General features: G+C 38.5%; 1 protein-coding gene across 1 annotated transcript in view; it reads left to right on the forward strand.

The window, feature by feature from the left end:
* Positions 1-14,071, forward strand: part of LOC126248098 (vesicle-fusing ATPase 1) — a 104,785-nt gene that overhangs the window by 77,524 nt on the left and 13,190 nt on the right. The window contains exons 9-13 of the mRNA XM_049948768.1: positions 238-348; positions 3,699-3,887; positions 5,157-5,447; positions 5,745-5,929; positions 6,021-6,179. Coding sequence (XP_049804725.1) covers positions 238-348; positions 3,699-3,887; positions 5,157-5,447; positions 5,745-5,929; positions 6,021-6,179 — 935 coding nt within the window. The remainder of the gene's footprint in view (positions 1-237; positions 349-3,698; positions 3,888-5,156; positions 5,448-5,744; positions 5,930-6,020; positions 6,180-14,071) is intronic.

Here is a 14,071-nt window from a genome sequence, read left to right on the forward strand (position 1 = left end):
CTTGATATTGATGCTGCTGCTTCACTTTTACCACAAAGGCCTCTGTAATTTTCCTGTTGTGTTATCTAGCTTTGCCTTGGTGAAATACACTTGTCAATCCTTAAATTTGTCCTCTAGCCATTTCTACTTAGCCATTTTACACTTCCTGTCAGTCTCATTTTTTAAACGTTTGTATTCTCTTTTGCCTGCTTCATTTGCTGCATTTTTAAATTTTTTCCTCATCTATTTTTGTTGTAGGTCCAGATGGAAATAGGTCTTCCAAATGAGAATGGGCGTTTCCAGATCCTCAGTATACATACAAGCAGAATGAAGGATCACAAGAAGCTTGCACCAGATGTGGACATAAAGGTTTGCATATTGGGTTGTTAATTCTAATTAAAGAATTAATAATGCATCCATCTACATCTTTATACATTAATTAGTATGTGTAATCCATAACTCATTTTCTTTAGAGACTTAGTCTCATAATATATTATCCCGAAAAGTGTACCAATGCTTTAATATATGTGCTGTTTTTAGATATTTGTGCTGCTAAAAGGATATGAGCTCATGAGTGTATCAATGATAGTTTTGTGTTGTTGAGAATGGAAAAGAGGAGCATGACTGAAATAAGGAAACTCTCGTTCCTATGCCTGTATGTCAGTTAAATTTTGTTTACTTTACATCACTTGGAGCTTAGGATATAGACCTATAGTAAACCCTGAATTGACAAACCAGCCTTTAATGAAAATTTACGTTGGTGCTGATGCAACTCCCATAAGAACAGTGTTATTCCTCCCTGCTTTTAATCAACACTGCTCTAAGAAAAAGTCAGTTTTTAAGAAATAAATATGAAACATTCTGCACATTAAAATCCAGTTTTCATGCAATTCCTAACATGTCAGAGTGAATCTCTGATTTCCTTCGGTTTCACACATGCTGTGCTTTGTGTTGTGTGATGGAGTAAACAGTAATAGATTCAGTCGACACATACCTAGATTGTAGTAAAGTTATTGACTTCCCTAGTAGTGGTACTGGCAGATACATTGAACCAATCAGAAATCAGTTTCCATCCTGCCTAATATGCGACTTGGGTCATGTGATCTGACATCAGAAAGTGAGTCTACGAAGTGTGCAAAGTGCATCTTTTTGTTTATTGAGGTGTTGATGTCCACTAATAATAGAAAAATTTAAAATTCCCATATTTTTCGAAAATGTTCAGTGAAGTGACAAAAACCGTAAGATAGCTCCAAATATTGTTGCCCAGCGTAGTGCAGCAACTCAGTGTGGCATGGATACAAGAAGTCATTGAAGTCCACTGCAGAAATTTTGGGCCAGGCTGTCTTTATACCTGTCCATAATTGTGAAAGTGTTACTGATGCAGGATTTTGTGCGCGAACTGACGTCTTCATTACGCCCCATAAATGTTCATAGGATTCATGTTGGGTGATCTGGATGGTCAGATCATTCGCTTGAGTTGTCCAGAATGTCCTTCAAGCCAATTGTGAACAGTTGTGGCCCGGTGACATGGCACATTGCCATCCATAAAAATTCCATCGTTGTTTGGGAACTTAATTGTCTGCTGCCATAGCCCATTAACACCAAATTTCTCCCCACTGTCCTAACAGATACATTCAATGTACATCCCACGTTGATTTCTGCAGACTCTTGTCTCTTAGCACTTACAGCTCTACGCAAATGTTGCTGCTCTTGGTCGTTAAGTGAAGGCCGTCAGCCACTGCATTGTCGATGGTGGGAGGTAATGCCTGAAATTCAATATCCTTGGCACACTCTTTACACTGTGGATCTCGGAATATTAAATTTCCTAAAGATTTCCAAACTGGAATGTCCCATGCATCTAGCTCCAACTATCATTTCCTTCTCAGTCTGATAATTCCAATTGTGTGGCCATAATCACATTAGAACCCTTTTCATATGAATCACCGGAGTACAAATGACAGCTCTGCCAATGCACTGCCCTTTTATACCTTGTGTATGCGATACTGTCGCCATCAGTATATGTGCGTATTGCCATCTCATGACGTTTGTCACCTCAATGCAGAAACACAACTTTGAAATTTTTCAGGCATTTAGATCAAAAGATTAGTGTAGTAGGAAGGAAAATTGTACTTATTATTGACAGGTGCCCTGTATTTTCTGAGGCATATAAATGTCATGTTCATTCCTCCAAACTGCAGAAGTCTAAGTGGGAATCATACTCGTTAATGCCAAATACAGAGTAGCAGTTGTGCCGAAGTAGATTCCATTTCTTGAGAGGAAGTAACTGAGGAGGTTGTTGTTTGGAGTTAGTATAACATTACAGATTGTGTTAAATTCTTTCGCAAACATTGTCTGCAGCATATCTGTTGCTGCTGAGAACAATGTTTTTCCAGGAGGATGGCGAAGAATCACTGGTATTTATGAAAATGTGATATTCTATGACTTTATGATGTTGATCTCCTTATTTCCACATCCGAAATGGATGCAAGTGAAATGTGTGAAATATTTGTGGAGCAACAGTGACTTAGGAGCTGCTGGTGGTGATGCCAAGGATGAGGATGACTATGGCTATGATGAAGCAACAAATTTATGCTGCTAGAAATTTTTCCTCTTATAATGTAACTAAATCAATTTTAACTTATATCAACTAACTAAAATGACAACTTCTTTCACCACAGTTTGCTGGAAGGACAAAACAAAAAAGTCATCTTGGTTTTTAAAGAAACTGAAGGATGTGCTCTGTGATAAGTGTAATAATAATACATGTGCAGCACATGATACTGGTAATTTTGTAATTAAATAGTACTTACATTACCTAAACATGACTGAATTCTGATTCAGGGTCACTCCTTCTATGGAAGAAGAAGAAGAAGAAGAAGAAGAAGAATTAAGGCAAACTGTTATTTAAGGAAAAAATATTTGGGTCCCCATAGATTTGTTAAAAAGTGGTTTTACTGTATTTACTAGTGTATAAAAAAATTTCTAACTTAGTTTCCACTCCAGAATGGTTAGGGATACAGTCAGAAATCAAATGATCTAATATGATGTGAAGATATTGCAGGAAAGCTGGCTTATGAAAGGGGGTCAATGTAGAAATGTTATGGAAAATTGAAAGCCCGTAGTGCTGCAAGGAAGTTTTTCTCCTTTCTGTATTTTTGTATTTAAGTTTCTGGTATGTTGAGATGAATCATCAGAACACTCAGAAGCCACTATTGGTGTCCTTAATGTTAAAAAAAAAAGTGTACTATGAATGTAATAATGTATAAGATGAAAGATGCACATTGAACTGTCACATCTCAATAAACACTGTTGTGTAAACATATTCTTGCAGCTATTTTGTCATTTTCTCGTAGCACTGTGTGAACTTCACCCACTCCCACTTTTTTTTTTACTTAGTTGCATGGGGAGGGAACCCATTTTGAATGTATCAAACAGTTTGTCTTACTCTGTATACTCAGCCTTCACAGTTCAGATTAAAACTGTGTGTTTGAATATTTTTTTATTGCGGCTTGTTTTAAGTATATAGTACAATATTTTGCTTAATTAAAAAAAAAACACAAGTGCGCATTTCAATTACTTTTCAATGAAACCCTTTCATACTGCTTGCTTGATTAGTGTGCAGCCATGGAATGAAATAATTACTTAAATCAGAAGTATAAATATCCCAGCAAAATGTGTGTGTCATAGTGTGTTATTTAATTATTGCCTTGCTGTTACAGGAACTTGCAACACTGACAAAAAATTTCAGTGGTGCTGAACTGGAAGGTCTGGTGCGTGCTGCTCAATCAACTGCCATGAACAGACTCATCAAAGCATCAAGCAAAGTTGAAGTTGATCCTGAGGCAATGGAGAAGCTGTTGGTTGACAGATCAGACTTTCTGCATGCATTGGAACATGATATAAAGCCAGTAAGAAAATATTATTTATTATTGCTTATTTAGACGAACTGGGAATAAAAACTTTTCTAAAATGCCATAGCGGTCTGTTCCACATAATAAATTCGAGTGCAGATAAACTAGAAAATATAGATTTCATTTTTGTAATTAGATTTTGAGATGGTACACCAGTATTGCATGAGGTTTGAATGTCAGTGCCTCCATCCTGATATACATTTGCTGTAGTCCCCTAATTCAGTCTATGCAATTACGCTTCTGCAATGAGAGTGCGGCTGATACTTGCTTCAATCCTTGATGAAACAGATCTAATGTTCGATATCTTGAACTTCATCTGTAGGATTTCTTACACAGAAAAAAGTAATAAATTACATGTCAGCACTTAGAGTATTAATGGATCACATTTCTACAACTTATGTAATTTTCGATGTTTCTGTTACTGATGTCATTGTTGTGCTTCTGGATATTTATCTTGGAAATACTAACATATCTTAAAGGCATTGGATGACTTCAAAAATTAAAATGAATTTGAGCACTAAGGTTATCATCAAACAGCAAGAAATGAAGGATAAAAAGGTCCATCAGTGCACAGTTTCCCAAAACTTTCTTACCAGAGAAGTTTGCTAAGCTGTCACAGCCTAAAGAAGTTGTTACACCTTTATACATAAACATGTTGAGCATTTGTTACCAAAAAGATCTTATACAAAATTCTTTCATACTTTTCTATAGGCACAGAACACACTATACAACTAGCCTTTCACAGACTACTTTCCTTTGGATAAATTTTGAAGAAAACTCTCTCCTAAATGATTGCAAATATGGTACACCATAGTCCTGATTAAATAAAAATATTGCTTCACAGGAAGTTGAATTTTACATTGGAGATCTCTCAAACCAGGGGCAACACAGGGATAAGTGTAGGACACAAATATAAAGGTTTGGAATTCAATATGCATATGGTCCTATTATTTTCCGTACCCATAACATGGCTTGCATCTCTGAGAAGTTGTTTCCTTTAAACATTTGACAGACACTTACTAGAGAGTATTTCACTATTAATGCTACTGTCTCACTGTGGATATTAAATTGGTCTGAGAATGGTAATATAACTGAAGCCAGTCACTAAATACGAATTGTGGTGTGAACTGTGTTAATGTCTCTGACAATGTTTTATTTATGTGAGAAAGATTAGTTGACCAGGAATTAGAAGAAGGCAGTTCATTGTATTTTATATTTGTCATCAGTAGTAAACACCTTCATTATCATTATGTTATTTGGTTACAGGCCTTTGGTACAAGTGCAGAAGTACTGGAACACTTCTTGTCACGTGGTATTATCAATTGGGGTACACCTGTTAGTGGTGTGTTTGAAGATGGCATGCTTCTAATTCAACAAGCTCGCATGACAGACACATCAGGATTGGTGTCTGTATTGCTTGAAGGACCTCCTAATTCAGGAAAAACTGCTATTGCTGCACAGCTTGCAAAAGATTCAGATTTCCCATTTGTCAAAGTGTGTTCTCCTGAAGAAATGGTTGGCTATACAGAATCTGCAAAATGTTTACAAATCAGAAAGGTGTGCATATTTGTTTTTACTACTTTAAATTGTGTTAAAGTGTGATAAAAGTTTCATTGTTTAACATTAAATCCAGTTGCAACCTTACAGTTCACCTTCCTTTTAAAAAAATCATGTAGGATCATACTCCACAATCAAGGAATGTAAGCTATGGCATATAGTCTACAGAAGTGTGTGTTTAATTTATGCCAGAAATGCATATGAATGGCAATTGGAAGTATAAATTTATAGTGAAGGATATTAATGTTGTTGTGCAAATACAAAAATGTAAATATGTGTGAATACATTGTTTTTCAGGTTTTTGATGATGCATATAGGTCACAACTCAGCTGTATACTTGTTGACAATATTGAACGTTTACTTGATTATGGTCCTATTGGACCCAGGTATTCCAATTTGACACTTCAGGCACTTTTAGTGCTTCTGAAGAAAGAACCACCAAAAGGCAGGAAACTCCTCATACTGTGCACCAGTAGTAGAAGGTAAATGTATCTCTTTGTTTTGATTGAAAATATCTGTGAAGAACTTTTGGGCACTTTTGTTGAAGTATTACTTATTGTGAAATTATTGCAGGCAAGTTCTTGAAGACATGGAAATGATGTCTGCCTTCACAGCTGTACTCCATGTACCAAATCTTTCTAAACCGGAGCACCTTATAGCAGTGCTAGAAGAAACCGATGTTTTTTCGAAGAAAGATGTTGCTACAATTAGTCGGAAAATACAGGGCCAGCGGTAAGTAATACCATTGTTAAACATGTTTTCACTTGTTAACAGAATAACGAAAACCACACAAGGCTGTGCGATGGGGAGGGGGGCGGGGGTGGTAGTTGTATCGGTGTCAAAAGAAATATGAGAGCGCGGCAGTTGTTGTTGTTGTTGTTGTTGTTGTTGTTGCTTTTTTTCCATTTGTACACAGGGTTTAGTTTAGTATTTCTATCCTTTGTGTGAAAAAAAGGTGAACAACATTTGCGTATTTAACTGTGCTGACTACCACTCATAAACTTATTCTGTGGTTAGTATGTTTGAAGAGTAGCAGTGTCACTTGAGCTGCTTTGTAGTGTATTAATAATCACAAACATGATAGCAGAAGTACTTACATCATATCTAGTGACTGCTTGGGTTAATTTTATATTGTCTGTGGTATAGACAAACCTAGGTTAGATAGATAAAGACTGTGCCTGTTGTGTACAGATGTGGGAAGAATTGGCCACTGTCCAGAAACTGTTGGAAGTTTTGGTGGCCGCCAAGACAGGCGTCTATGCTGGGTTGTGGTGCTGTCGAGGCACCTGAGCCTAAGTCTTTGGCACTTCTAATGCAAGGAATCCATGGTGATGCTGCACCTTCAGATTTGCTCTTTCTGTCTAGTCTCTGCCCACCTGATGGTGAATGGCGAGTAGTGATGGAATTGTAAATCTCTGGGCAGGATAATAACCCCTTACACCTTAAAAATAGGTTTTTCGGCCATTAAATTCCTGGGAGTATGTGTACAAAGTTATTTAAATTGGAACAATCATATAAAACTAATTGCAGGTGGAGCTGAGGCGAGACAGATTAATTGGTAATACGAGGGTTGAATGAAAAGTAATGCCTCCACCTTCATTAATTGGGTTTGGATGGGACTATTTTAATAAATCAGATGCAGAAATAATCCTTAGAATGTGATCTTCAATTACCAATATTCTCTTTTCCATATAATTGCCAGCCAATTGGATACATTTCTGCCAATGATGAAAAAGTTTTCTGAAGCCATCATGGAAGAAGTTGACACACTGTTTCCGCAACCACAATCTCATAGTTCTTCACACGTTCTTGTGAAATGCCGATTGTGCTTACAGTTTCTCTCTGAGTGATACGACGATCGTCCTGAATCAATCTGTCAACATTTTGCTTGTGAAACTTGGTTGTTGCTGTCACAGGACGTCCAACTCTTTGTTTGTCACCCAGGTCAGATGTTCCCACCTCAACATATTTAAACTTACTCTCCCAGTGACGCACAGTACTCACATCAACACAATCACCATAAACTGCTTTCAGTCTGTCGTGAATCTCCTTTTGGGTGACACCTTCTGCTGTCAAGAATTCAATGACTGCATGCTGCTTAAATTGCATTGACCAACCGTCTGCACAGGGTTCCATACTTCATACTGTAACAACACAACTGTTCAATGCTAAGGCTTCCCGCCAACTGGAGCTGTAGAGAAGAGGCTCCGGAACACGCCAGTACCTGCTGTGTGCCAATGCTGCCAACTGTTGAGTTACGAAGGTGGAGGCATTACTTTTCAGTCAACCCTCGTAATTAACCTGACAGTGTTCATAGTGTTGCTGTGTGGGCTGTATATATTGCATAATGCTGAAACATTGTAGGTATGTTAGATGCCACTACTGTGTGCTCATGGAGCACGCTGAAAAAAAATAATTGTTCCATTCCCCGCTATCAGGCAAAAACTGTAAGTAGTCAGAATGTGAAATGTTTCCTGTTTTGATGTCAGTATTCTGTTTGTTACTTGTTGACACATGCCGATTTCTTTTGTTACATACTGTTGTTGTAAGGAGTTAAGAAGGTTGAAGTTCTCCATATGAAACACAGAGACTATTGAGAAGAAATACTGTGTACTACTGGTAAAGTTGTTTTATCAGAATGGCAGAAATAGCAGCACTGCATTGTGGGAATGTCGCTGACCGAAACAGCTGCGTAGAGACCCCATGTCAATAAATGGACTAAAGAATACGATCAAGAAGTTTGAAGAAACTGGTGAATTAGATGGGGTAGCAGGAAGAGAGAGGCGGCCCATTCCCATGACAATTGTTCATGAAGATGCTGTAGCTATGACCAACTGTGCAGCACGTGCCTCAAATTCTGCAGCCAGTGCTAGAGCTGTATCTCCCTTGGTCAACAGTTCAAATGGATTTTACAGCGCATTTTCGCTGGTATTGCTGCAAGATTCAGAATATGCACCAAATGAGCCCCAAAGTACGTTGCAACACCATGACTTTGCCCTTTGTTTTTTGGCATGCATGGAAGTGGCTGACATGTGGGCAGGGAATATTCTTTTGATGGACGAGGCACATTTTACTCTGCACAGTGCTGTGAATGCACAGAACTGTCACATATTTAGTTCTACTCCACCATATATTGTGCAAGAACATCAACTGCACTCAGCTTACATGACGAAGTGGTGTGGTTTTACAGGCTTCTTCATTCTCAGTCCATTTTTCTTCAAGGAGATGACACATCATGGGCCTGTTAGGTGTAATGACACCTGTTCATTGTAAGGACCTATGTGTGCATCGTGATTGTAGTTTTGCAAGAACAAAACTGTGTCCACACTACTATTTTCGTGCAAGCTAGGATGAAACCCCATGTTTCTTGCCTGGTTAAAGACTTGTTTCAAGAAACATCGGTAACAATAGCATCATCTCTAAGCAATTTCAAGGTCTGTGGCCTTCCGGATTCCCTGACCTAAATCCATGTGACTTCTGGTTGTGGGGATATTGGAAAGGTCATGTCTATTAGGGATGTATCTGGACTCTGTCTGATCTGAAGGATAGCATACGATGATGTATCACTTTGATTACACTGGGTATGCTGCGAGCAACTGTTGACAGTGCTGTGTGAGGGATGCAGCATGTTGCTGAGTCGACAGATCATGTTGAAAACATGTTGTATCTTGTGACCATATCCTAATAAATGTCCTAGAACCACTGTTATCATGTGTCTGATCATTTCAGCCCTTTCCCTGCCCAACACACCATGTTGACTGCTTACAGCACCATATTTTCACCTGGTAGTAGAAATTGCAACTATTTTTTTTCATCATACTCCACGAGTTCACTGATTAATGAATGTACCCACGATGTTTTAGCATCCTACAACATATACAGGTTGCACTGCAGCACCGTCAGATTAATTATAGCTACCTGGTAGATTCCTCGAGAAGTGTAGTCCACCAAAAAAAGTAGTAGCTTACAAAATCCTCATTCAATCATTACTTGAATACTGCTCATCAGTCTGAGCTCTATAGCTGATAGGATTGATAGAGGAAGTGAGAAGATCCATAGACAAGAAGTGAGTTTCGTCACAGTTCATTTACGAAGTGCAAAATGTTACAGCGATGTTCATTGGGTTGCAGTGGCAGATGCTTCAAAAGAGGTGTTGTGCATCACAGAGTGGTTTTATGTTAAAATTCCAAGACCATCTGTTCCTAGCAGAGTTAGCCATATATTGCTTCCTCCTACACACATTTCGTGGAAAGACCACAGAGCTAAGATTAGACACAGAGTTCACACAGAATTGATAAACAGTCATTCTTCTCATGCGCCATTTGCAGCTGGAACAGGAAAGGATGAAGTGATAGTTGTACATGAAGTACCACCCACTACTCACCACAATGGTTACCTTTTAAGGAAAAGCCAAAGGAAAAGTTATAACCATACTTTTCATTTGACAAATTTATCATTATTACTGTTAGCACAAACAATGCATTAACACTTCTTTTGCCCCCCCCCCCCCCCCAACTACAGATTTAAAAAATTCCTTTTAAAAAGGCTTGAGGCAAAGATGCTCCCTGCATTTATCACCGCAAGAGGCTTTAGACTAAAAAGTTGCCAGTCCTCGTAATGCAACCCCTTCTACCTTTCTACTTGACTTTTAACACACACACACACACACACACACACACACACACTGCCCAATTCTGTGCCTTCCCCAGGCACTGAACAGTAGAGAGCTTCATGTTCCAAGAGCTATGCATCCTCAACATTGACAATAGCATGCATTCAGCACTACTACTGTGCCATCCTCAAACTGCAGTCTGCACATTTTGCTGCTCAACCTTTACAGATTCTGCTCAGCAGGAATTTACGGATTTATTAGTATTAAACTAGTGATGACTTTAAAGTATGGACCTACCTATCAGATGGAGAAAGCCCCAAAAGGCAACAACAGAGATTATGAACAGAGCAAAGGCATACAACCAAGTGGCTGATTTTTTTAACTCCAAGACAGCATGCTGGATCCTACCATGCAATTGTTTTATCAATCCCAATCATCTCATGTCACTTAAGAAGGCAGCCTGTTGTTTGGGTGAGTGACAAGTGCTGTTTGGCAGCCCAGGTTAGGTGTACAGTTCTGTGCCAATATAAATACTTTAGGGAAAAATGCAGATTTTCAGGCCACAAGGGCCAAAGCTTGACAGAAAAGAGTTGTGGTGGGTACTCCATGCCACTAACTACCTTTCCACTTGCTCTACGTAAGTTTGGAAAACTGTCAGGATTTCTAGTAAACCTGAAATTGATAGCAGTGAGATTTTTGCGGAAAATTCAAGGGTATGTTGAAAGGATGGGCAAGTAGGAAATGGAGGTGGTGTATTTGTTTCAGTAGATAAGAAACTCAAATCCAGTAAGGTAGAAATTGAAGCTGCATGTGAGATTGTTTCGGCAAGAGTCAGAATCAGGTGTGGGCATAAAATGATAATTTCTGTTACCAAAAACATTAGAAAAAACCTCAGTTCACTTCTAGGTAAGTTCCCCAATCATACAGTGGAGACTATTATCAACCAACAATTAACAGTTTTGTTAGTGGTTGGTGTGATAAAGACATCCTGTGAAACTATACTAAATGCCTTTCTGAAAACTGCTTAGAACAGGTAGCTAGGAGCCCCACTCATGATGGAAATATATTGCATCTAATGGCAACAAATAGACCTGACCTCTTTGAGGATGTCCACATCAAAACTGGTATCAGTGACCAAAGTACAAAATACAACTAAAACAAGCATGCTTTTTTAAATACAGCATCTACCCAATTGCAGAAAAAATTATTAGTGTCACATCTTGATGAGGAATGTGTAACTTTCAGCACAAGGCAGGAGAATGTAGAGGAACTCTGGCTCAGGTTTAAAAGAATAGTTAACCATGTCCTGGATAGATATAATATGGACCGAGAAGAACAGTTCATAATGGGAGGGAACCTCCATGGTATACAGTAACTGTGTAAAGAAACTTCTAAAGAAACAGAGATTACTGCATAATAGGTGTAAAACAAAGTGTAGGGCTATAGGTAGAGAGATGCTGAATGAAACATGTTTAGCTGTCAAGGGAGCAATGCGTGATGCGTTCAATGACTGCCATAGCAGGATATTGTCAAGTGATCTTTCACAGGACCCAAAGAAATTCTGGTCGTATGTAAGGGCTGTTAGTGGAACCAGAATTAGTGTCCAGTAACTAGTGAATGAGACAGGAACCGAAATTAAGGGTAGCAGAGCAAAAGATGATATGATTAACTCCATTTTAAAATGTTCCTTTACAAAGGAAAACACAGGAAAATTGCTCTAATTTAATTCTCGTACCACTGAAAAGATGAAGGAAATAAGTATTAGTGTCAATGGTGTTGAGAAGCAGCTAAAATCATTGAAGCTGAACAAAGCTCCAGGGCCCAATGGAGTACCTGTAGGATTCTATACTGATTTTGCAGTTGAGTTAGCCCCTCTTGTAACTATATTCTATCGTAGATCCCTCGAACAAAAAACTATCCCCAGTTCTTGGAAAAAGGCACAGGTCACACACATCTAAGGGAAGGGTAGTAAAAGTGATCCCCAAAACTAAATATCCTCAGTGCCACCCAGCATGGATTTTGTAAACATCGAACATGTGAAACCCAACTCTCACTTTTTTCACGTACTGAATGCTTTGGATCAAGGCAATCTGGTAGATGCTGTATTTCTTGATTTCTAAAAAGCATTCGATTCAGTACCATATCAAGTGGAATTTGTGACTGGATTGAGGACTTTTTGGTAGGAAGGACACAACATGTTATCTTGGGTGGATAGTCATCATCAGATGTAGAAGTAAATTCGGGTGTGCCCCAGGGAAGTGTGTTGGGACTCTTGATGCTTATGTTGTATATTAACACTCTGCTGTCCGGTGACACCAAAGTGGTGTCACACGCGAAATAGCGGTCAACAGCCAATGACACCACAATGGTGTCATGAGCATAGCATCGTGCAGTGGCCGGTGACAATACTTTAGTATCTTTTGCAGTCTGGTGGTGTTTTGTTTATGTAACAATAAGTTACATACATCAACAAGTTTTTTGTTCTTATAAGTACTTGTGCCCTTTCATCTTGGCAGATGAAAGAGACTATACGATTATTTATGATGACTGTGTGGAGCAAAACTTGGAGGTTGCCACTACATCGTGTACGTCTCATCATGATCCGGCTGACAGACTTTCTGGTCACATAAAATAACACAAACTAATAGGCCTACATATTCCTGAAACAAATAAATGAAAACGAAGAAACTGCAATGTATGTTCCCAAAACAACAACAACAACCACAACAAACTTAATGTGCAAGTCTTGTTGAGTTGCATTTTGTCTTGGTGACTGTTTTGTTGCATGTCATATGTAAGAGAAATACTGAGTACCAAAGACAATGCAAATAAACAAATATATGAAACAAATTTTGTATTTATTTACGTATGTATATCTTCGAAATTTCATGAAAGTAGGGGACAGGGTTGAGAACTTATGAGAACTAATGATGAGATTAGTAAAACGTAACAATTTACGATCTACCGATAATGTCCAGAACATCTGGCGACAAGCCACGAAATCTCAATTAGCGCTGCCGGCTCCAAGCAAATAAATTTGTATGAGGCGTGCGGATGGCAAAGTGTTAATGATCTTGCAACAATATTAATAGTAAAATCAGGCTTTTTGCAGATAATGCAGTTGTCTATAATGAAGTACTATCTAAAAAAAGGTGCACAAATATTCAATCAGATGTTGATAAGATTTCAAAGTGGCGCAGAAATTGGCAACTTGCTTTAAATGTTCTGAAAGGAAAAAATTTACCTTTCATAAAATGAAAAAAACATAGTATCCTATTACTATAATGTCAATGAGTCACTGTTGGAATTGGCCAACTTGTACAAATACCTGGGTGTTACACTTTGTAGGGATATGAAATGGAATGATCACATCGGTTCAGACATAGATAAAGCAGGTGGTAGACTTCAGTTTGTTGACAGAATCAGTATACAGAGGAAATTGCTCACAAATCACTTGTGCAACCAGTTCTAGAATATTGCTCAACTGTGTGAAATCCATACCAGATAGCACTAACAGATATTGAACGTATACAGGGAAGGGTAGCATGAATGGTGACAGATTTGTTTAATCCGTGGGAGAGTTTCACAGGGACAATGAAGGAACTGAACTTGAATCTTGAAGATAGATGTAAACTATCCCGAAGAAGTCTCTTAATAAAGTTTCAAGAACTGGCTTTAAATGATTACTCTAGGAACATACAACCCCCTACATATCACTCACAGAGGGATTGTAAAGATAAAATTAGAATAGTTAGTAAGTGCGTGCATAGAGGCATTCAATCAATCGTTCTTCCCATGCTCCATACATGAATGGAACAGGAAGAAACCCTGATAAGTGGTACAATGGAACGTACCCTCTGTGATGCACCTCATGGTGGTTTGCAGAGTATAGATGTAGATGTAAACATTCTGCTACCTGCAGCAGCTTGGGTAAGGCAGGGTTGCCTCAGAAGAAAACCTGGGCACATGTCCTAGACAACGGATGAGAATTTTCTGTTACTGCTACTTCTGT

The sequence above is a fragment of the Schistocerca nitens genome, chromosome 3, assembly GCF_023898315.1.
Source record: "Schistocerca nitens isolate TAMUIC-IGC-003100 chromosome 3, iqSchNite1.1, whole genome shotgun sequence".
Taxonomy (NCBI): Eukaryota; Metazoa; Arthropoda; class Insecta; order Orthoptera; family Acrididae; genus Schistocerca; species Schistocerca nitens.